The sequence below is a fragment of the Typha latifolia genome, chromosome 3 (genome assembly GCF_019914945.1).
Source record: "Typha latifolia isolate L0001 chromosome 3, TyphaL0001v2, whole genome shotgun sequence".
NCBI lineage: Eukaryota > Viridiplantae > Streptophyta > Magnoliopsida > Poales > Typhaceae > Typha > Typha latifolia.
In genome coordinates this window covers 8,486,712-8,502,970 of record NC_133088.1, presented here as the reverse complement: position 1 = coordinate 8,502,970, position 16,259 = coordinate 8,486,712, and the positions used below count along the sequence as shown (strand labels likewise).

General features: G+C 39.1%; 1 protein-coding gene across 1 annotated transcript; it reads right to left on the bottom strand.

The window, feature by feature from the left end:
* Positions 1 to 9,844: 9,844 nt before the first annotated feature.
* On the bottom strand, positions 9,845 to 15,350 carry LOC140783583 (L-ascorbate oxidase homolog). Its single transcript, XM_073130516.1, has 8 exons — positions 15,219 to 15,350; positions 15,016 to 15,125; positions 14,662 to 14,932; positions 14,461 to 14,563; positions 10,932 to 11,280; positions 10,492 to 10,857; positions 10,315 to 10,393; positions 9,845 to 10,208 (listed from the first exon to the last, which is right to left on the bottom strand). Exons 1-8 carry the CDS (start codon positions 15,348 to 15,350, stop codon positions 9,999 to 10,001), a joined length of 1,620 nt encoding a protein of 539 aa, XP_072986617.1. The 3' UTR covers positions 9,845 to 9,998.
* Between the last annotated feature and the right edge of the window lie 909 nt (positions 15,351 to 16,259).

Genomic DNA, 16,259 nt, shown 5'->3' with positions numbered 1-16,259 from the left:
CACCTCAAATGGAGTCATGCCAATGCTGCTATGGTAGGTAGTGTTATAAGACCACTTCGCCAACGGTAAGAACTCCAACCATCGTCTCAGCATCTCTCCAACAAAGCACCTCAAATACTACCCAATGCCTCGATTGACCATCTCAGTTTGGCCGTCTGTCTTTGGTTGGTAGGACGAATTGAAGTTCAATTGAGTCCCCTGCAATCTGAAAATTTTCGTCCAAAAGTCGCTCATAAATACACGATCACGATCCTAGAAAATCGTGTGTGGCATGCCACGTAACCGAGCAACATCTCTAACAAAAATTTCAGCCACCGACTTGGCTGAAAACGAATGTGACAATGCTAAAATATACAAATACTTGCTCAATCTGTCAACAACCACAAAGATAACAAAATTACCACATACCAGCGTAAGAACCTCTATGAAGTCCATAAAAATATCCTCCCAAACATGGTCTAGTATAGATAAAGGCTGTAGTAATCCGGCCAGTTCAATGTGGTTGCTTTAGCACTTTGACAGACTTCGCAAGCACGAATAAAACTCCTCACATCCCATCTCAATCCTGGTCACATGCAACTTTGAGATATCCTCCTATAAGTCCTCAAGACACCTTCATGACCAGCCTCTGGAGTTTGGTGGAAGTGCTCTAATAATTTCTGTCGCAATCCTTCATTTGCGGACACTCGAATGCATCCGCAGTCTAGTAGCAAACCGCTTCGATTCTCCAACTCGGGATGGCACTGCAGATCATCCATCATCTCCTGCAAAAATCTCAAAATATCTGGGTCCGATGTACATGCATACCTGAGCTTATCAAGGAAGGGAAAGGTAGGAGAAGAATAGGCTGCAAGCTCGGCAGTATCGGTTTGGCGCGATAGTGCATCTACCGCTCTATTTTTCATTCCCTACTTGTATTTGATTTCATAATCATACCCCAGTAAATTTGTGACCTATCTTTGTTGTACTGAAGTGTGTATACGCTGTTTCATAAAGTATGGAAGGCTCTTTTGATCAATTCAAATAATGAATCGTCTATCGATCAAATAAGGCCTCCACTTTGTCACCGCATGCAGAATTGCCAACATCTCTCTCTCATAAGTCAATAATTGCTGAGATTTTTGTGACAAAGCCTTACTAAGAAAAGCTATGGGATGTTCTCCTTGCATTAGTACAGCTCCTATGCCAACACCCGACACATCACATTCCACAATGAACTCTTTGGTGAAGTCCGGTAGCACTAAAATGGGTACCGCCGTCATTGTTGTTTTTAATTTTTCGAAGGCTGAAGTGGCTTCATCCGTCTATCTAAAAGAATCCTTCTTCAACAAAGAAGTGAGAGGAGTAGCGATTTTGCCATATCCGGCAATGAAGCGTCGATAATATCCGGTCAACCCCAAAAATTCTCTCAATCCGGTGGTAGTAGTAGGAATAAGCCAAGCGGTTATAGATGCAACCTTTTGAGGATCCGCCGCTACAACATCCATTGAGATATTGTGGCCTACTCCACTTGTGGTACTCCCCAAAGCCACTTGGACTTCTTGATCTTCAATTGGTTTTGCTTTAACAAATTCAGCACATCCTCCAAATGCCGCCAATGCTCCAATTCAGTCCTACTGCACACCAAAATGTCGTCAAAAAATACCAAGACATACCTTCGCAAGAGAGGCCGAAATATATCATTCATGAGATAAAAAGGCATCACTTGGAACTCGTAATGCCCGTCCAGAGTTCGAAATGCAGTTTTGTGCACATCCGCCTGGTGAATTTTAATTTGATGATATCTGGCCCTTAAGTCAATCTTAATAAATATAGTCTCCCCTGCAAGCTCGTCCAGCAACTCTTCGATAACCGGAATGGGATACCGGTCCTTGATGGTAATAGCATTTAGTGCTCGATTGTCGACACAAAACGCCATGTCCTGTCCTTTTGTTGCACCAAAAGCACAGAGGATGAATATGAGCTATGACTTAGTTGTATGAGGCCTGCTCCAACATCTCGGCTACCATTTTTAAGATAACTTCTTTTTGCACATGTGGATATCGATATGGCCTCAAATTCGTCAGTATAACCCGGGGTATAATCTTTATGCAATGGTCCGCTGCTCTCCTCGGTGGCAACTCCTGTGGCTCCTCAAACAGTCCAGAAAATTTATCTAATAAATTAGACAATTCAATGGTAGTACCTGAACGCATTTGAAGCTCATCCACTATTGGTCCTAACTAAAGAAGATAGGCCAAATCATACGTGCAAGACAGCCCCACTATAGGCTGCATTGCAGGAATCGGCAAAGACTGAACACCATCAAGCTGCACATTTTAGTTTCCTTGTTTAAATTTCATCCACATGCTCTGAAAATCAAATGTGACAGGTCCCAAACTCTATAACCATTGAGCACCAAGGACAATGTCCGCTCCTCGTAGTGCTAACGGATACAAGTCATACAATGATATCGTGTCCTTGCACCCATATACTGGCCCGGCGACACAAGTTCTCTGCCTTAAGCTTCGTGCCGTCTCCAATAGCAACGTCAAATCCCATAGTCGGTTCAGCATCCAAACCCAATCTCCTCACTAACCTCTCATCTAGAAAATTGTGTGTACTCCCCGAATAGATGAGGATGTGCACACAATGCTTTCTAATGAGTCCGTCTACTCGTAACATCCTCGGCGCGGAAGTACCCAAAAATGCATGCATCGATATTTCAACTTGGATATCTTCCTCCACGCCCTCCTCAACAGCCTCCTCATGGACCTCCTCTCGACACTCTCCATCATCAACAACCTCATCATCCTCCTCAAGACCATTGATAAGCATCACACTCCCGATCGGCTTAGAACACTGATGATCGGGGGTGAAATGCTCATCACATTGAAAGCAAAGGCCTTCGCTCTTCACTCCTCCACCTAGGTAGGTGTGAGAGTTCAAATGGGGGGTCTTGTGCCTCCTCTAAAATCAGATGAAGGTCTCAAAGGTGGTCATGGTCTAATACTCATAGTCGTTGTCTTTGAAACAGTAGAATTTCTAGCCGGCGTTCTAGGTACAAACCACCCATCTCAATTGCCCCAACTTATTTTTGCTTCCATCTTGAAAGCCTTATGCTTTTGCTCCATCCTCACAGCCTTCTCAAAGGCCTCCTCAAGAGTGGTAGGACATAGAGCATGAACATCCACTTGTATCTTCTCTCGCAGCCCTGAAATAAATGTGCTCATCAATGCCGGTTTGAGCCAAGGTGTCTCACAATGACTACTAACTCTTTCAAATTTAGCTTGATATTACAATATATTACAATACGGTCATCCTCTAAACCATCTTGCTTAATGTGGTAGCAAAATCTTCATATACCGCTGTCCCAAATCTGTAATCCCCCTACAAAAGTCAACCCATCTAGTAAATTCTCCACCATCTGGATCTTTGCATCCTCCGCTGTCCCTTGACAATCAAAATATTTTTCAACTTGAAACACCCAATCTGTTGCGTTGGATTACCACCTTGGAATTTTGGAAAGTCCAAGCATGCGGTTCTTCCCCGAATAGCATTGTCGAGTTTGCGAAAGATCCTTAGTTCAGGTCTAAACCTTTGTGCAGGTTGATCACTTTATCTAAATCCTCGAGCATGTCCATCACCAACTCCGAAGGGATCAACATCATCCTCAAAGTACCAATCCTCCTCATCGAGGAAGCGCACCGGTGCTGCACGCCTCTCGGGTTCCACCACCACCGGTCTTGCATTTTTTTAACAGAGGTGGGGGGTGATGTTTAGGCATAGGTAAGAGAGGATCATTGACACTCATATGCTGCACATGGATCTGTGGGGTATCGGTGAGGTGAGGTCCCACCGCTGGTCCTTCTTAAGGCACCGATGATCCTCGAAGAGATGACGAAGCCAATTAATTCATGACATATTCCTTTAAATCATTGTGATCCTTTTGCATTGCGTCAACTCTATGCAGCAATATTTGGAACATGCCCCTAAGTTCATCCGCTAAGCCCATATTCACACTCATGGACGTTGGTTGACTCAGTCCTACCATGGTCGCTCCAAAGGAATCGGCTTCACAGTTAGGGTTATCGTGGATTGAGTCTTCTCTTGTCGGTGTGCTCTCTATTGGTCTCCTTGCTAATATCATCTTCTTGTTTCAACTATTAATGAAGGTCTGAGATTTGTCTGGCTCTGATACCAAATTGATTGGTTACGGTACCAAAAGATCAGCTACGGAATGATTCCTTCAAGATCTGAATTTATTACAGGAATCAGTCTCCGCAACCGTAGAAAAATATTTACCAAATATTCTACTATAGTCAGAAAATTATAAAATTAATTGTATTACATCCGTAACACCCTGATCTATGTTTGTATTTATGCTCTTAGCATATTCGAACTAAAACTATGATGAAAACAAAAAGGATGTTAGGGTTATGGATTATTAACTAAATAATCAACTAATGCATTAAGAAAAGATCCTAACTAAATATATCAATATCTTCCTCCACGCCCTCCTGAAAGGCCTCCTCATGGAACTCCTCTGAACACTCTCCATCACCAACAACCTTATCATCCTCCTCGAGACCGTAGATGAGCATCACACTCCCGATCAATTTGGAACACCGATGATCGGGGATGAAACGTTCATCGCATCAAAAGCAAAGGCCTTTCTCTCTACGCTCCTCCACCTTGGCAAGCGTGAGAGTTCGAACGAAGGGTCTTGTGCCTCCTCTAACATCAGAAGAAGGTCTCAAAGGTGGTCATGGTCTAGTACTCGCAGCCGCTGTCTATGAACCCGCAGAATTTCCAGCCGGCGTTCATGGCTCAAACCGCCCATCTCGGTTGCCCCAATTTGTTTTTGCTGCCATCTTGAGAGCCTTATGGTTTTGCTCCATCCCCACAACCTTCTCAAAGGCCTCTTCAAGAGTGGTAGGACAAAGAGCACGAACATCCGCCTATATCTCCTCTCACAACCCTGAAATGAATGTACTCATCAATGTCAGTTTGAGCCAAGGTGACTCACAATGACTACTAACTCTTTCAAATTCACCTTGGTACTCTAATACGGTCATTCTCTTAACCATCTTGCTTAATGTGGCGACAAAATGCTCATATGTCACTGTCCCAAATCTATGTATAATCCTCCTACAAAAGTCAGCCCAACCGGTAAATCCTCCACCAGGAATAACCGATATATACTAATGCAATGTCATTCCTTAGAGGTGAAAGCTTACCATATGGACCTTTTCATCCTCTGCTGTCCCTTGATAATCAAAGTATTGTTCAACTTGAAACACCCAATTTGTTGGATCCACCACCTCTGGTCTTGAGTTTTGTATCTAAGGTAGGGGATGACGTGTAGGCATAAGTAAAAGAGGATCATTGACACTAACATGTCACACCTAGATCTGTGGGGTATCGATTCGGTGTGTTCCCACTGCTGGTCCTTTTTGAGGCACCGATCGTCGTCGAGGAGATGACGAAGCCGATCGGTTCATGACATATTCCTTTAAAGCATTATGATCATTTTGCATTGCGTCAATTCTATGTAGCAATGTTTCGAACATGACCCTAAATTCATCCGCCAAGCGCATATTCACACCCATGGACGTTGGTTGACTCGGTCCTGTCATAGTCGCTCCAAAGGAATCAGTCTTATAGTTAGGTTTATCATGGTGATACGATTCGCACTTCACCAACGTCATCTCGAGCATGGATTCACTTTAGGAGTGTTTTTATTTCATGTTTTAGTGTTTAATTTCTATTAAAATAAGTTTTCTGTAAATCACGTTCGAACGCGGGTGGAGTGAGTTCGAACGCGGTTTGTGAACGGGGTTGTGAATGTGGTGAAGAGCATGTACTGTGCGTTCGAACGCACTGTGAACGCCTGCATCGCGTTCGCAAATACCGACAGGCGCGTTCGATCGCACGTTCGAACGCCTGCATCGCGTTCACAAATCCAGAAGAGCGAACTCGATGCGTTCGAACGCGGTCGGGCGAGTTCGAACGCGGTCGATGAAAATTGTGTTTTTAGGGTTAATTTGAGTTGTTGGTTAGCCTATAAAAGGATGTGGTAGGCAACCAAATTGATTATTGATTATTGAGATTGAGTTTTGCCTTGCCTCCGTCGTCTTCTTCGCTCCCGTTCTCTCAATCCCCGGCGACGCCGCTTCTAACCTCCCTCGTCCGGCTAATCACCCTAGTCCCTTAGGGGTGGCCCTCTTCTCCCCCTTCGTCCAATCTATCCCACACTTGCCCTAATTCTTCCATCAACCACAACCCTTCCACCATCACTTTTCACCGGTGCCACCACATTAACGTCGATCCTCCACCAACCATCATTATCTCGGATCTCGTGCCTCCATCCACGAATCCAAAACAGAGCATCCTGATGTTCATCTACTAAACGGACGGTATCTCGAGATCCACAACTCCGATTCGCCTGAAACTTGATTTTTTGGAAAGCTCTTTTCTAGGACGACAACATATCAAAATTTCACATCGATCCAACGGCAGAATATTTCGAGATCTTATTTCAAAGTTCCGTGCCAGATCTAGTCCAGATCAAGAATTGGAAGAGATCATATCAAGCTGGTATCAGAGCTCCATAGCCAGAGGCGTGATCGTATCACTTGGTTTGAGTGATAAATATCCCTCTTTCCAATTGAGTAATTTGAAGTCCCAAAAAGAACTTCAACTCACCCATCATGCTCATCTCAAAATGACTATGCATGAGATCAGCAAACTCTTTAGCAAACGATTGACTCGTTGCCCCGAAGACAATGTCATCCACATATATTTTTGGCACAACTAAACTTCTGTTCGACCGTCTAATGAACAATGTCTTGTCCACTCCCCCTCGAGTGAACCCCGCATCCACTAAAAAAGTGGTCAACTTCTCATACCAAGCTCTTGGAGCTTGTTTTAGCCCGTAGAGGGCCTTTTTTAGTTTAAACACATGAGAAGGAAATTTTTGATCTTCGAACCCTTTCGGTTGTTCCACATAAACATCTTCATTATCAGACTCCTCTAAATTTTGTTCAACTGTGGATAGGGCCATCCCTTTGGACTTCCTCGGTTTTGAAAGGCTGGACTCAAATGTTTGTAGATTTCCTACCAATTGTTCAACTTTCATAGAATCGATATCCTTACTTTCCTCAATAGCTGTAACTTTTGTCTAAAACCTTTCTGGAAGAGACCTAAGGATCTTACGAACAATTCTGTTTTCAAGAATTTTCTCTCCTAGGTTGAAACTAGAGTTGACTATATCACTCAGCTTTACATAGGACTCATCAAATATCTCATTCTCCTCCATACGTAGAGTTTCAAAACTAGTAGTCAACCTCTGAAGTTTAGAAAGTTTGACAGCCGTAGTTCCTTCGTGAGTAGTTTCTAAGATTGTCTAAGCTTCTTTTGCTATCTCACAAGTAGAAATTCTTCTAAATTCTTTCGAGGAAACACAACTAAAAATTACATTTATTGTCTTGCTATTCCATCCAACTTTTTCATAGTCTGACCTATCCCATGACTCTATCGGTTTATCAGCAAATTTATCATCCACCATGTACATTGGTGGACTCCAACCGTTCACAACGACAAACCATACTCGTTCATCTATAGACTTCAAGTAAGCTCTCATCCTAGCTTTTCAATATCCATAATTTGATCCATCTATGATAGGAGGTCTAATAGATGATGGTCCATCTCTATGAAAATCCATGCCTATCTGATCTCTCTCAAAGGTGAGAGAACCTGCTCTGATACCAATTGAAAAAACCTCTAGACACACGTTTGTATCTAAATACTAGGCAATGATCTCGCTCGTTCGCTTAAGTATAAGTCGGAAGAAATAATAAAAACAAAAGCAGAGATGAACGCCAAGATTTTAACGTGGAAAAACCCAAACGGAAAAACACCACGGATCCAAACTCGAATCAAAACCAATCACTAGAATAGTAGCAGTTACAAGACTGACTCACAAAACAACCCGTCGATCCAAACAACTTTGTTCCTCTCAGTCTTGCTCGCTAGAACCCACGATTCACCGCTTCTCGTGATTGAAGTCCAATCTCAGTAACCCTCGAGATTGATCTTTCGTCTAGATAGCCCTTAAGACGAAAGATTAACTTTTGTAGATGAGTGGAACCTTGTTAGTTGAAGAACTGATGTAGTCTCAAGAAGTCTCCTTCAATAATGCTTCTTCAACTACCCTAGAGATAAGGCATCACAATCCTTATATATGATCTCCAAGATAGAGCCAAATCCAAGTCTTATCCGTACTTACAAATCCAAGTCTTATCTGTACTCACGAAAGTCCAATTTTATCAAACTTCGTTAGTGCGTTCGAACGCGGCCCGGGTGCGTTCGAACGGCATGACTTGAACTCAGGTGCGTTCGAACGGGCCCGAGTGCGTTCGAACGCGACAACTTGAATTCTTCAGGTTGCGTTCGAACACGTTTGTGAACGCAGCTCTCGGTCTGTGTGAACGCAGTACCCGCGTTCGAACGCGTTTGTGAACGCGGCTCTCTGTCTGTGTGAACGCAATACCCGCGTTCGAACGCGTTTGTGAACGCGGTGTGAACTCGACGGCTTTTCTCCAATAATCTTGCAATTCTTCAAACCAGAGATATTCTAGACTTGTGTAAAGCTCATATACATGAAAAAATACACTTAGAATATTTTGTACACAATTGCCAACAAATAAAAACCTAACAGAGGACTTGACAGATAAGAGATTTTAGAACTTAAGAGAGACCTTGCCAACGGTAGAGGTGGTAGGTTGGTGAAGAGAGAGGAGGGAGATTAGGGTAGAGAGAATAGAGAGAAGATAGGAGGCAAGAAATCAATAATCTAATAGCATAATAATTTTGGCTGCCATCCACACTTTTATAAAGGCTAGCCAACCAGCCTGGCGTTCGAACGTGGCATTTGAACACACATTTTGCGTTCTCTATTTTTGCGAACCTGAAGTAGGCATTCGCAAGAGCGTTCGAACGCGACCTATAAGAATTTTATTTTAATGAAAATAAATAACTAATGGAATTAGAAAAGACCCTAACTAAATGTATCATGCATTCGATGTAGCAATTAGTGATGGAACAAAATTAAAAGTTGATAGTTTGTGTCGTCAAGTGGAAATTCGAGTCCAAGGGCATGAATTGATTGTTGATTTGTATCCACTTGCCTTACGAGGTGCTGATCTTGTCCTGGGTACTCAGTGGTTACAAAGACTAGGATCGGTGACATTCAACTTTTGCGATATGTTGATGACATTTTGGTGAAATGGCAAGGTGGTGTGACTAAATGGGGTGAAAACATAATCTAACCCCACATTGCAACCTATAGCGGGGCCAAGGGAGTTGGCCTACCTTTTTTAGATATCTCCAATAGAAACGGAGCTTCCCTTAAGCTCGGGTAAACCCCAAGAATTAGTATAATTATTATCTGAATTCTCTATGTTGTTTGAAGAGCCATAAGGACTGCCGCTGTGCAGAAATTCAAACCACAAGATAGTCATTGTACTGAAAGCTGAGCCGGCTAATGTGCATCCCTATCGGTATTCTCACATCCAAAAAGAAGAGATAACAAAGGAGCATTGTGGATGCATGGAGGAGATGGTGACGAGGTTTAATGACCGACTAGATCTAAGAAGAGAAAACGCGAGAGAAAGTGGTCGACCCTAAGGGACTACGAGGATCGACAGACAAAATTGGAAGGAGGCTAGCCAGCGTTTACAATTGGATTGAAATGACTTACATAAATCTTGAATGCTCAACCTGGTTGCAACTCCACAATATTTAAAGGAGGCTAACCTGACTTGACCAAATCGACTAAATAATAACTTAAATCACAACCACTGAAATAATAAAAGAGTCAACTGAAATAGAAAATGACAACTGAAATAATAATAGACCCAACTGAAACAGAAATCGACTAAGCTAAAGATAACCAACCCGATCCAACGAGTCCAACATCTCCTGAAATGATCCAATCTAGCCTGGATAACATCAGATTAAGACATTTTAGCCCTTCCACATCTGATGATGTTTGCTGGGATTGGAATCTCATCTCTTGGATCAGGTATGGCATTGAGATTCTCTCCCCTAACTCGCATGTAAACTTCTTGGCCTAAATACCTTTTCTCTATATCTTGTGATCGTAAGTTCCACATTCCTAGGTTATCCAACGATATCAAAACAGCTGTCCATGATAGTGGATACACCTATCAGCAAGAAGATGCATGTAAATACTATCAAGTCACTTCCCAAATTATGGAGTTACAATAATCTTCTACTATAAATTTCCAACCATTGGCAAAATAAGTTTACCTGGACAGTAGAGCGATAAATTGCATCTACCATGTTGTACGTCGATCTTAGCGTAGGAGTCCACATGCCCCATTCCATCCTATATGATTTAATATTAAGCACAAAGTAAGAAAGGAAGATGTTTAGATGGATAATCCATTATGATGCAAGAAAATATACAGCTATATATCATCTTACCCAACGACAAAAAAGTTGTAACCATCAAGATGCCATGTTTGAATAGAAGATTGGTTATTTTGGAAAACTACTTCAATAAAATCACGGTAATAGGCATCAATAACTGGTGTTCCAAGTGTTGGAGTGTGTTTAGTTGGTTGGTCAGTGTCTTCACCAATTGTAAATACATTTGGTATCTTGAAATAGTCAGCCAACTTTAAAGGAGTGTCTGGATATATGAATGATATACCATTGATAGTAAACCTAACTTGATTGTTTTCAACGGCAATACCATTTTGGAGCACAATTGTACGAGTGATTTTGATTAGACCATAGTGGAAAGAACCTTGAGGATTAGGCCGAGCTGCACCAACGGCTAAATCCCACCTATTATAAAAAGTTACACAGTTAGACTACATGATGAAGAATATAGATCATGTTAAGGGTTGAATTTTGAAAACCTGATAGAACGAGCTTGTTCCATTGAATAGTCATAATTATAAAGGGAAGGACCGAGTGGGAGCCGCCCTGTGCGGATTCTATTTGACCCACTATATTGTACATAGGCTACACCATAAAGCATTTTGCTCACAAATCTTGAACTAGCCACCATATAGTATGATTTCTTCGGTCGATTAGCTGTTACCAAAACTGAGAAAGATTGACCAACGTGTATGTCAAGTGAGGAATAGTATTGCTTTACGGTATAGGATCCTTCAGTTTCAATCAATAACATCTTATGTCCTTGGATTCGAAAATTAAGCGATGTCTTGAGGCCAACATTTGATATCCTTAACCGATAGGTAGCTCCTGCAATTAACAAAAAAAAAAATACTCCGAGTTTTGTTTCGATAAGCCAATGCCAAGGCACACAAGTTTGAGAAGCCATCAGTTTTAATCTCTAGTCATAGGAAAGTGAGTAAGTTTTTCTCACATTTTCTAGCAATCAAACATTCTCTAAGAAAAAACAGTAAGTATTTTCGAGCAAGATGCATATCAATCTCCACATAAGAAAGACTTCCCTGTTTACCAGCTAATTGTTAAGAAAATTTGAGGTGAGTTTTCCCAAACACCAAGCATTTAATCCTGGTTGAAGTTCATCTAGATATTTCAAAGCAAGCTCTGATTTGTTTCAGTGCTACTAGAGAGAGAGAAATATCTTATAGATACAGAGTCTAATTCTCATGAGTGTGATTGCTTACAGTATTAGATAAGGAGAGAAAAATCATTTACCGTCATAAAATATTTCTTAGGATTACTAATCTTTGGTATCACTATGAATGTTATAATTAAATAAAATTGATAATATAAATTACTATTTGAAACTGATGTTGATTATCTTGAACTTAATACCATATAATAGATTATTTTATATTTTAAAATAAGATTGAAATATTAGATAGTTACTTTTAACAAATATTAATTATAAAAAATAATTATGTTCAATTCAAAATAATCGGAATTAAAACAAGAATAATATAAATAAATAAATAAAATAAATATTTTTAGAGTAGAAATACTTGAATAAATGAAAAATTAATAGAAATGTAAAGAAAAGTTTAGAAAAATTCGTCGTAAATAATAAAGATTAATTGTTAATTTGTTATTTATGTATCTAAATATTTAAATATATTCATTATATAATGGCAATATAGTAAGAAAATATTTTTCCCTCTACTTAGGATATATATTCCAGCCCATGTGGGAAGTTATATCCCTCGTTTGGAGGATGTGGCATCCGGTCCGGAGACCAAATCCTGCCAAATATGGGATATATAGGGCATACTGTATAAATAATCCAATCTCATTTTTAATTTCCCCTAAACAAACTTGAATAGTAATATGGTTCTATCGTCTGGTATAGAGCAGCTAATAAATAAGACTAGGTCTAGAGATCTAGTCTTTCATATTTTTTTGTATTCCATTCCTATTTCCTTTTAGGGTTTATGGTTTCATTTTCTATCCTTTTAAATCTTGATGCCTGTGGAAAAAATGTTAACACTGTTTCTCAATTTGTTATATTTATTCGGTACTTTTTTCTTTATTGCGATCTGGTTTTTACATCCCTTTTATCTTTATTACGTATTCACTTAGAGGAAAAATAATAAATCGTTTGCAAAGTAAGAAAACTTTATAATATGAAAAATACTTATATATATTAAGGCTTAAGACTAGAGTTATAACTATTTTAAGTTGAGAATATCATCAGTGGAAAATGAGAATTGTCTTCTAAGTGAATACATAATAAAGATAAAAAGGGGAAAAAAAAGAGAAATGGTATTCTAAAAGTTGACATAAAGTAAATCTAGGGAAAATAAATATCATTGAATATATATATATATATATATGTATATTATTCAAGTGTGGAAATTAATGGGATAATGAAAATTTATGCTAAAATGCCTAAACTATAGTGCATTATTAGTTCCGGTTGACGAGATTCTCGGCTAACACCCTTAAATTTTATTCTGGCAGAGTGGCAGGATCTAGCTTCTTATTTATTCCGTAAGGTTTAGTCCCCGTTGCCCAAATTTAGAAGTCAATCATTTGACTGGGGTTGTACACGCTGAATTAAATAGCAAGTAACTACGAGAGTTCACTTCTCCATTTAATACACTCTACATTATGGTTCTTTCCCCAAGCATCACCCACGATCCATCTAGTTACGTGCATGAGGGCATGGGATCTCGTGCATGGTATTTCAGGGGTTTTAACACGAGAACCGAGATAATACTACACAAGGACTATATATATAATAGTAGCTTAGGCTAAACGACTTCTTTTCAGTGCAATATTTTACTTCGTGATCTGTTAGGAGATGTTCTTGCCAAGTACTCCTAAACAGAGATCCCCATGAGTGGACCTCAAATTGCTTCAAACGCTATCCGACGCTGTTACTTTTTGCCAGCATTGGGTTTCGTTTCAATAAAGTTAGGCTAGATAATGGCACATCGTATTGTTGCGTGATTGGGCGAACGAAGATTAGCTTATGTAGTATATTAACATATATAATACTGCAGTTGTTTAATCCCAATACGTTGAAGTATTTCGTTCATCATTTTATCTAATTTCGGCGAAATATAATTATATTTATAATATTATAACATACTTGATAGCACTAAAAGATCTAGAATTATACATTCGTTAGCATACATGGTTTCCATAGAATTATTTGACATGGTATGGCAGCGGTCGCTTTTCTCTAAGTTCTTCTTACTGGTGATCATTACTGCTGATTAATTACATTCTTCTCTAAGGAGATTCTGGTGAAAAATGGTACTATTAGTATATAGGGACTGCCACGGTTAGAACACTAAAAATCTAAGACTCATTTAGTTATAAGAATTTCAGTGCGAATAAATGAAAGATTTATGCACATTTTAGTAAGAAAAGGGGTTATGATAACTTTATCACATTTTTTTTTATCTAAGATAGAAGAAAATGTATATATGACATAAAATTATGTACATTGACCATACTTATGGGTACTTCTAAAAAGAGATAGTGTTTGGTGGTATTTAACTATAAATAGGGAGATGTTAAGTTATAAATAAGGAATATTTATCCACTAACCAAATAAGACCTTAAAAACATAATAGTGACTAATACATTACTTAGTATAATATTTGAAATTGTTGGACATTTGCATTGGTTATATTTCCATTCATTCACGCAAACAATTGCTCTTTTACAATCCTTCCGACCGGTGATTACACTGATTAATTACGCTCTATTAAGGATATTTTTTAGATCTTTATTAGTAGTTTAAACGGACAGTCAAACATAGCATATGATGACATAAACTTATCCATCTAGGTGGCTATTTGATAAGGGACTCTTAAGATATTTAGGCAAAAGACTGCACCTACCAATAATTCATGAATTTACAAATTCTCTATTATCATCTAGATCCAATTTCGTATAGCGAAATTAATTATCTAGTGCTCAAGGGGTTAAATTGATGGAAAGTACATGGATGAGATATATTACCTGGTTGGAAAGTGAAATTTGCCTTGTACGGCGGTAAGCTATTAATAAGTATGCCATCAGGTTTGGGCAATGCATGCCCTTGATCAAGAGAAGCCCTCATGTCCTGCTCAAAATGATACACATTCATTAGCATAAAATTGAAGCGAAAGACAAAGAAAAAAAATGAAAATTCTAAGCATGTCTAGAAAGGAAAGAACTCACCTGGAAATCCATATTGTACCAGTCCCCTATCATGATATCAAAATCATCATGTGGAAAATCGAAAGGAATAGGGATAACTATACGGTTATTAATCCGAATGGGTCCGTAACCACCGGCCGCAGCTTGGAATCCCAACGATGGGAAGTAGAAGAAGCTTCCAATTTGATCCTTCACCTGGAAGGTATACGTCCAGCTCTGGCCAGGAAGTATAGGACAGTTTGTTCCTTGCACCCCATCGTTCCATGAGTTCCTCCTCATTAGCACCCCATTCCTGCCAAACACCATAAGTTAAAGGTAAAGAATTAATCTTGGATTATACTATGTAACAATGTACAATAGTATGCGATAATTTACCATGTCATGAGGAAAGGCTCGTCAAGCTTGTTAAAGATGGTCACTTCCACTACATTGTTCGTTGTTAAATTCACAACTGGTCCAGGAAATTGATCATTGATCACAATCACCTAATGAAACAAAAGAGAATATTTAGAGAGATGGGTTATATGAACAGAACATGCGTTTTCTGTTTCTTAACATTGCGTTGATTTGTTACTGACCTTCTTCGCTACACCTAAAGGAGACTGCAAAGAGTATGAGACAGTCCAGTTGAAGAAAAGTTGGGGATCCTCAGCATCGACGACGGAGAAAGAGAATAGAGAGAACGCTAAGAAAAGGAGAAGAGTACTCATTGCAGTACAGAGAAGAGAAGAGAAGAGGAGATATGCCTCAAGTCAAATTTGAGAACTTGGGAGGGAGCAGGAGGAGAGCTAGCTCTACTGGGTGATATAGATAATTTATAAGATCCGATATGAGTTATGTCGGCTGATCCCACGTCCTCAACGTAATCTCCACGGAGTTTATTCTTTTTTTGTTTTCTCCACGTTAATCCACATGATTAGATCTCGTATAGTACCTGTTTGTGCATAAAAAACTTGCATTACATGGCTGACCTGGATAATTTATGGGGAGTTTTTGACCAAATAGACCTGTTTTAAATTCATTTACGGAAATAGCTTGCATACCAAACTTAATATCAAAAGTGATCTATTTTCTTGTGGCCTAAAATGCTAATCAGATTATCATTTTATTTGATAACACGCTTATCAGCGTAACATTCAACAATTTTATTGAAAGAAAAAAAAAATTAAACAATTCACTAATTTACTAGAAAAACAGGATAAATACAAAACACTCGGAAAGTGCAATGATTTATTGTTAAAAATACTAAATGAAAAAGGTATAAGTAAAATATAAATAAAAAATTTGTAACATTGTAACTTTGTGCTCGGCTATCTATTTTAGTCATAAAATATATTGTTTCGAAGATTTAATTTGAAAAATTATTTTAGTCATAGCTCCTCCAAATTTTACGTTGAATTTTTTTTTAGTTTTTTCTAGTAAAACACTCAACTCTTCAGCGTTTTCTAAACTAAAAACATTGAATAACTAAATATTTTATAAAATAAACTTTTCTACATTTTCATTTAAAGGTTAAATGTTGATCTTATTAGCATTTTACTTAAGGCTATAGTGCGATAGGCCCCGATACTATCTCCCCTCAAAAAGGTTTGATCTGTCTGGACAAAAATTTGCATGAA

Bases quoted from the DNA above. Each gene is read 5' to 3' on its own strand.
- LOC140783583 (XM_073130516.1), bottom strand. From the start codon at position 15,350: ATGAGTACTCTTCTCCTTTTCTTAGCGTTCTCTCTATTCTCTTTCTCC. The intron at 14,564-14,661 runs GTGAGTTCTTTC...CATTTTGAGCAG, and splicing joins GGTACAATATGGATTTCCAG to GACATGAGGGCTTCTCTTGA. The intron at 10,394-10,491 runs GTAAGATGATAT...TAAATCATATAG, and splicing joins TACAACTTTTTTGTCGTTGG to GATGGAATGGGGCATGTGGA.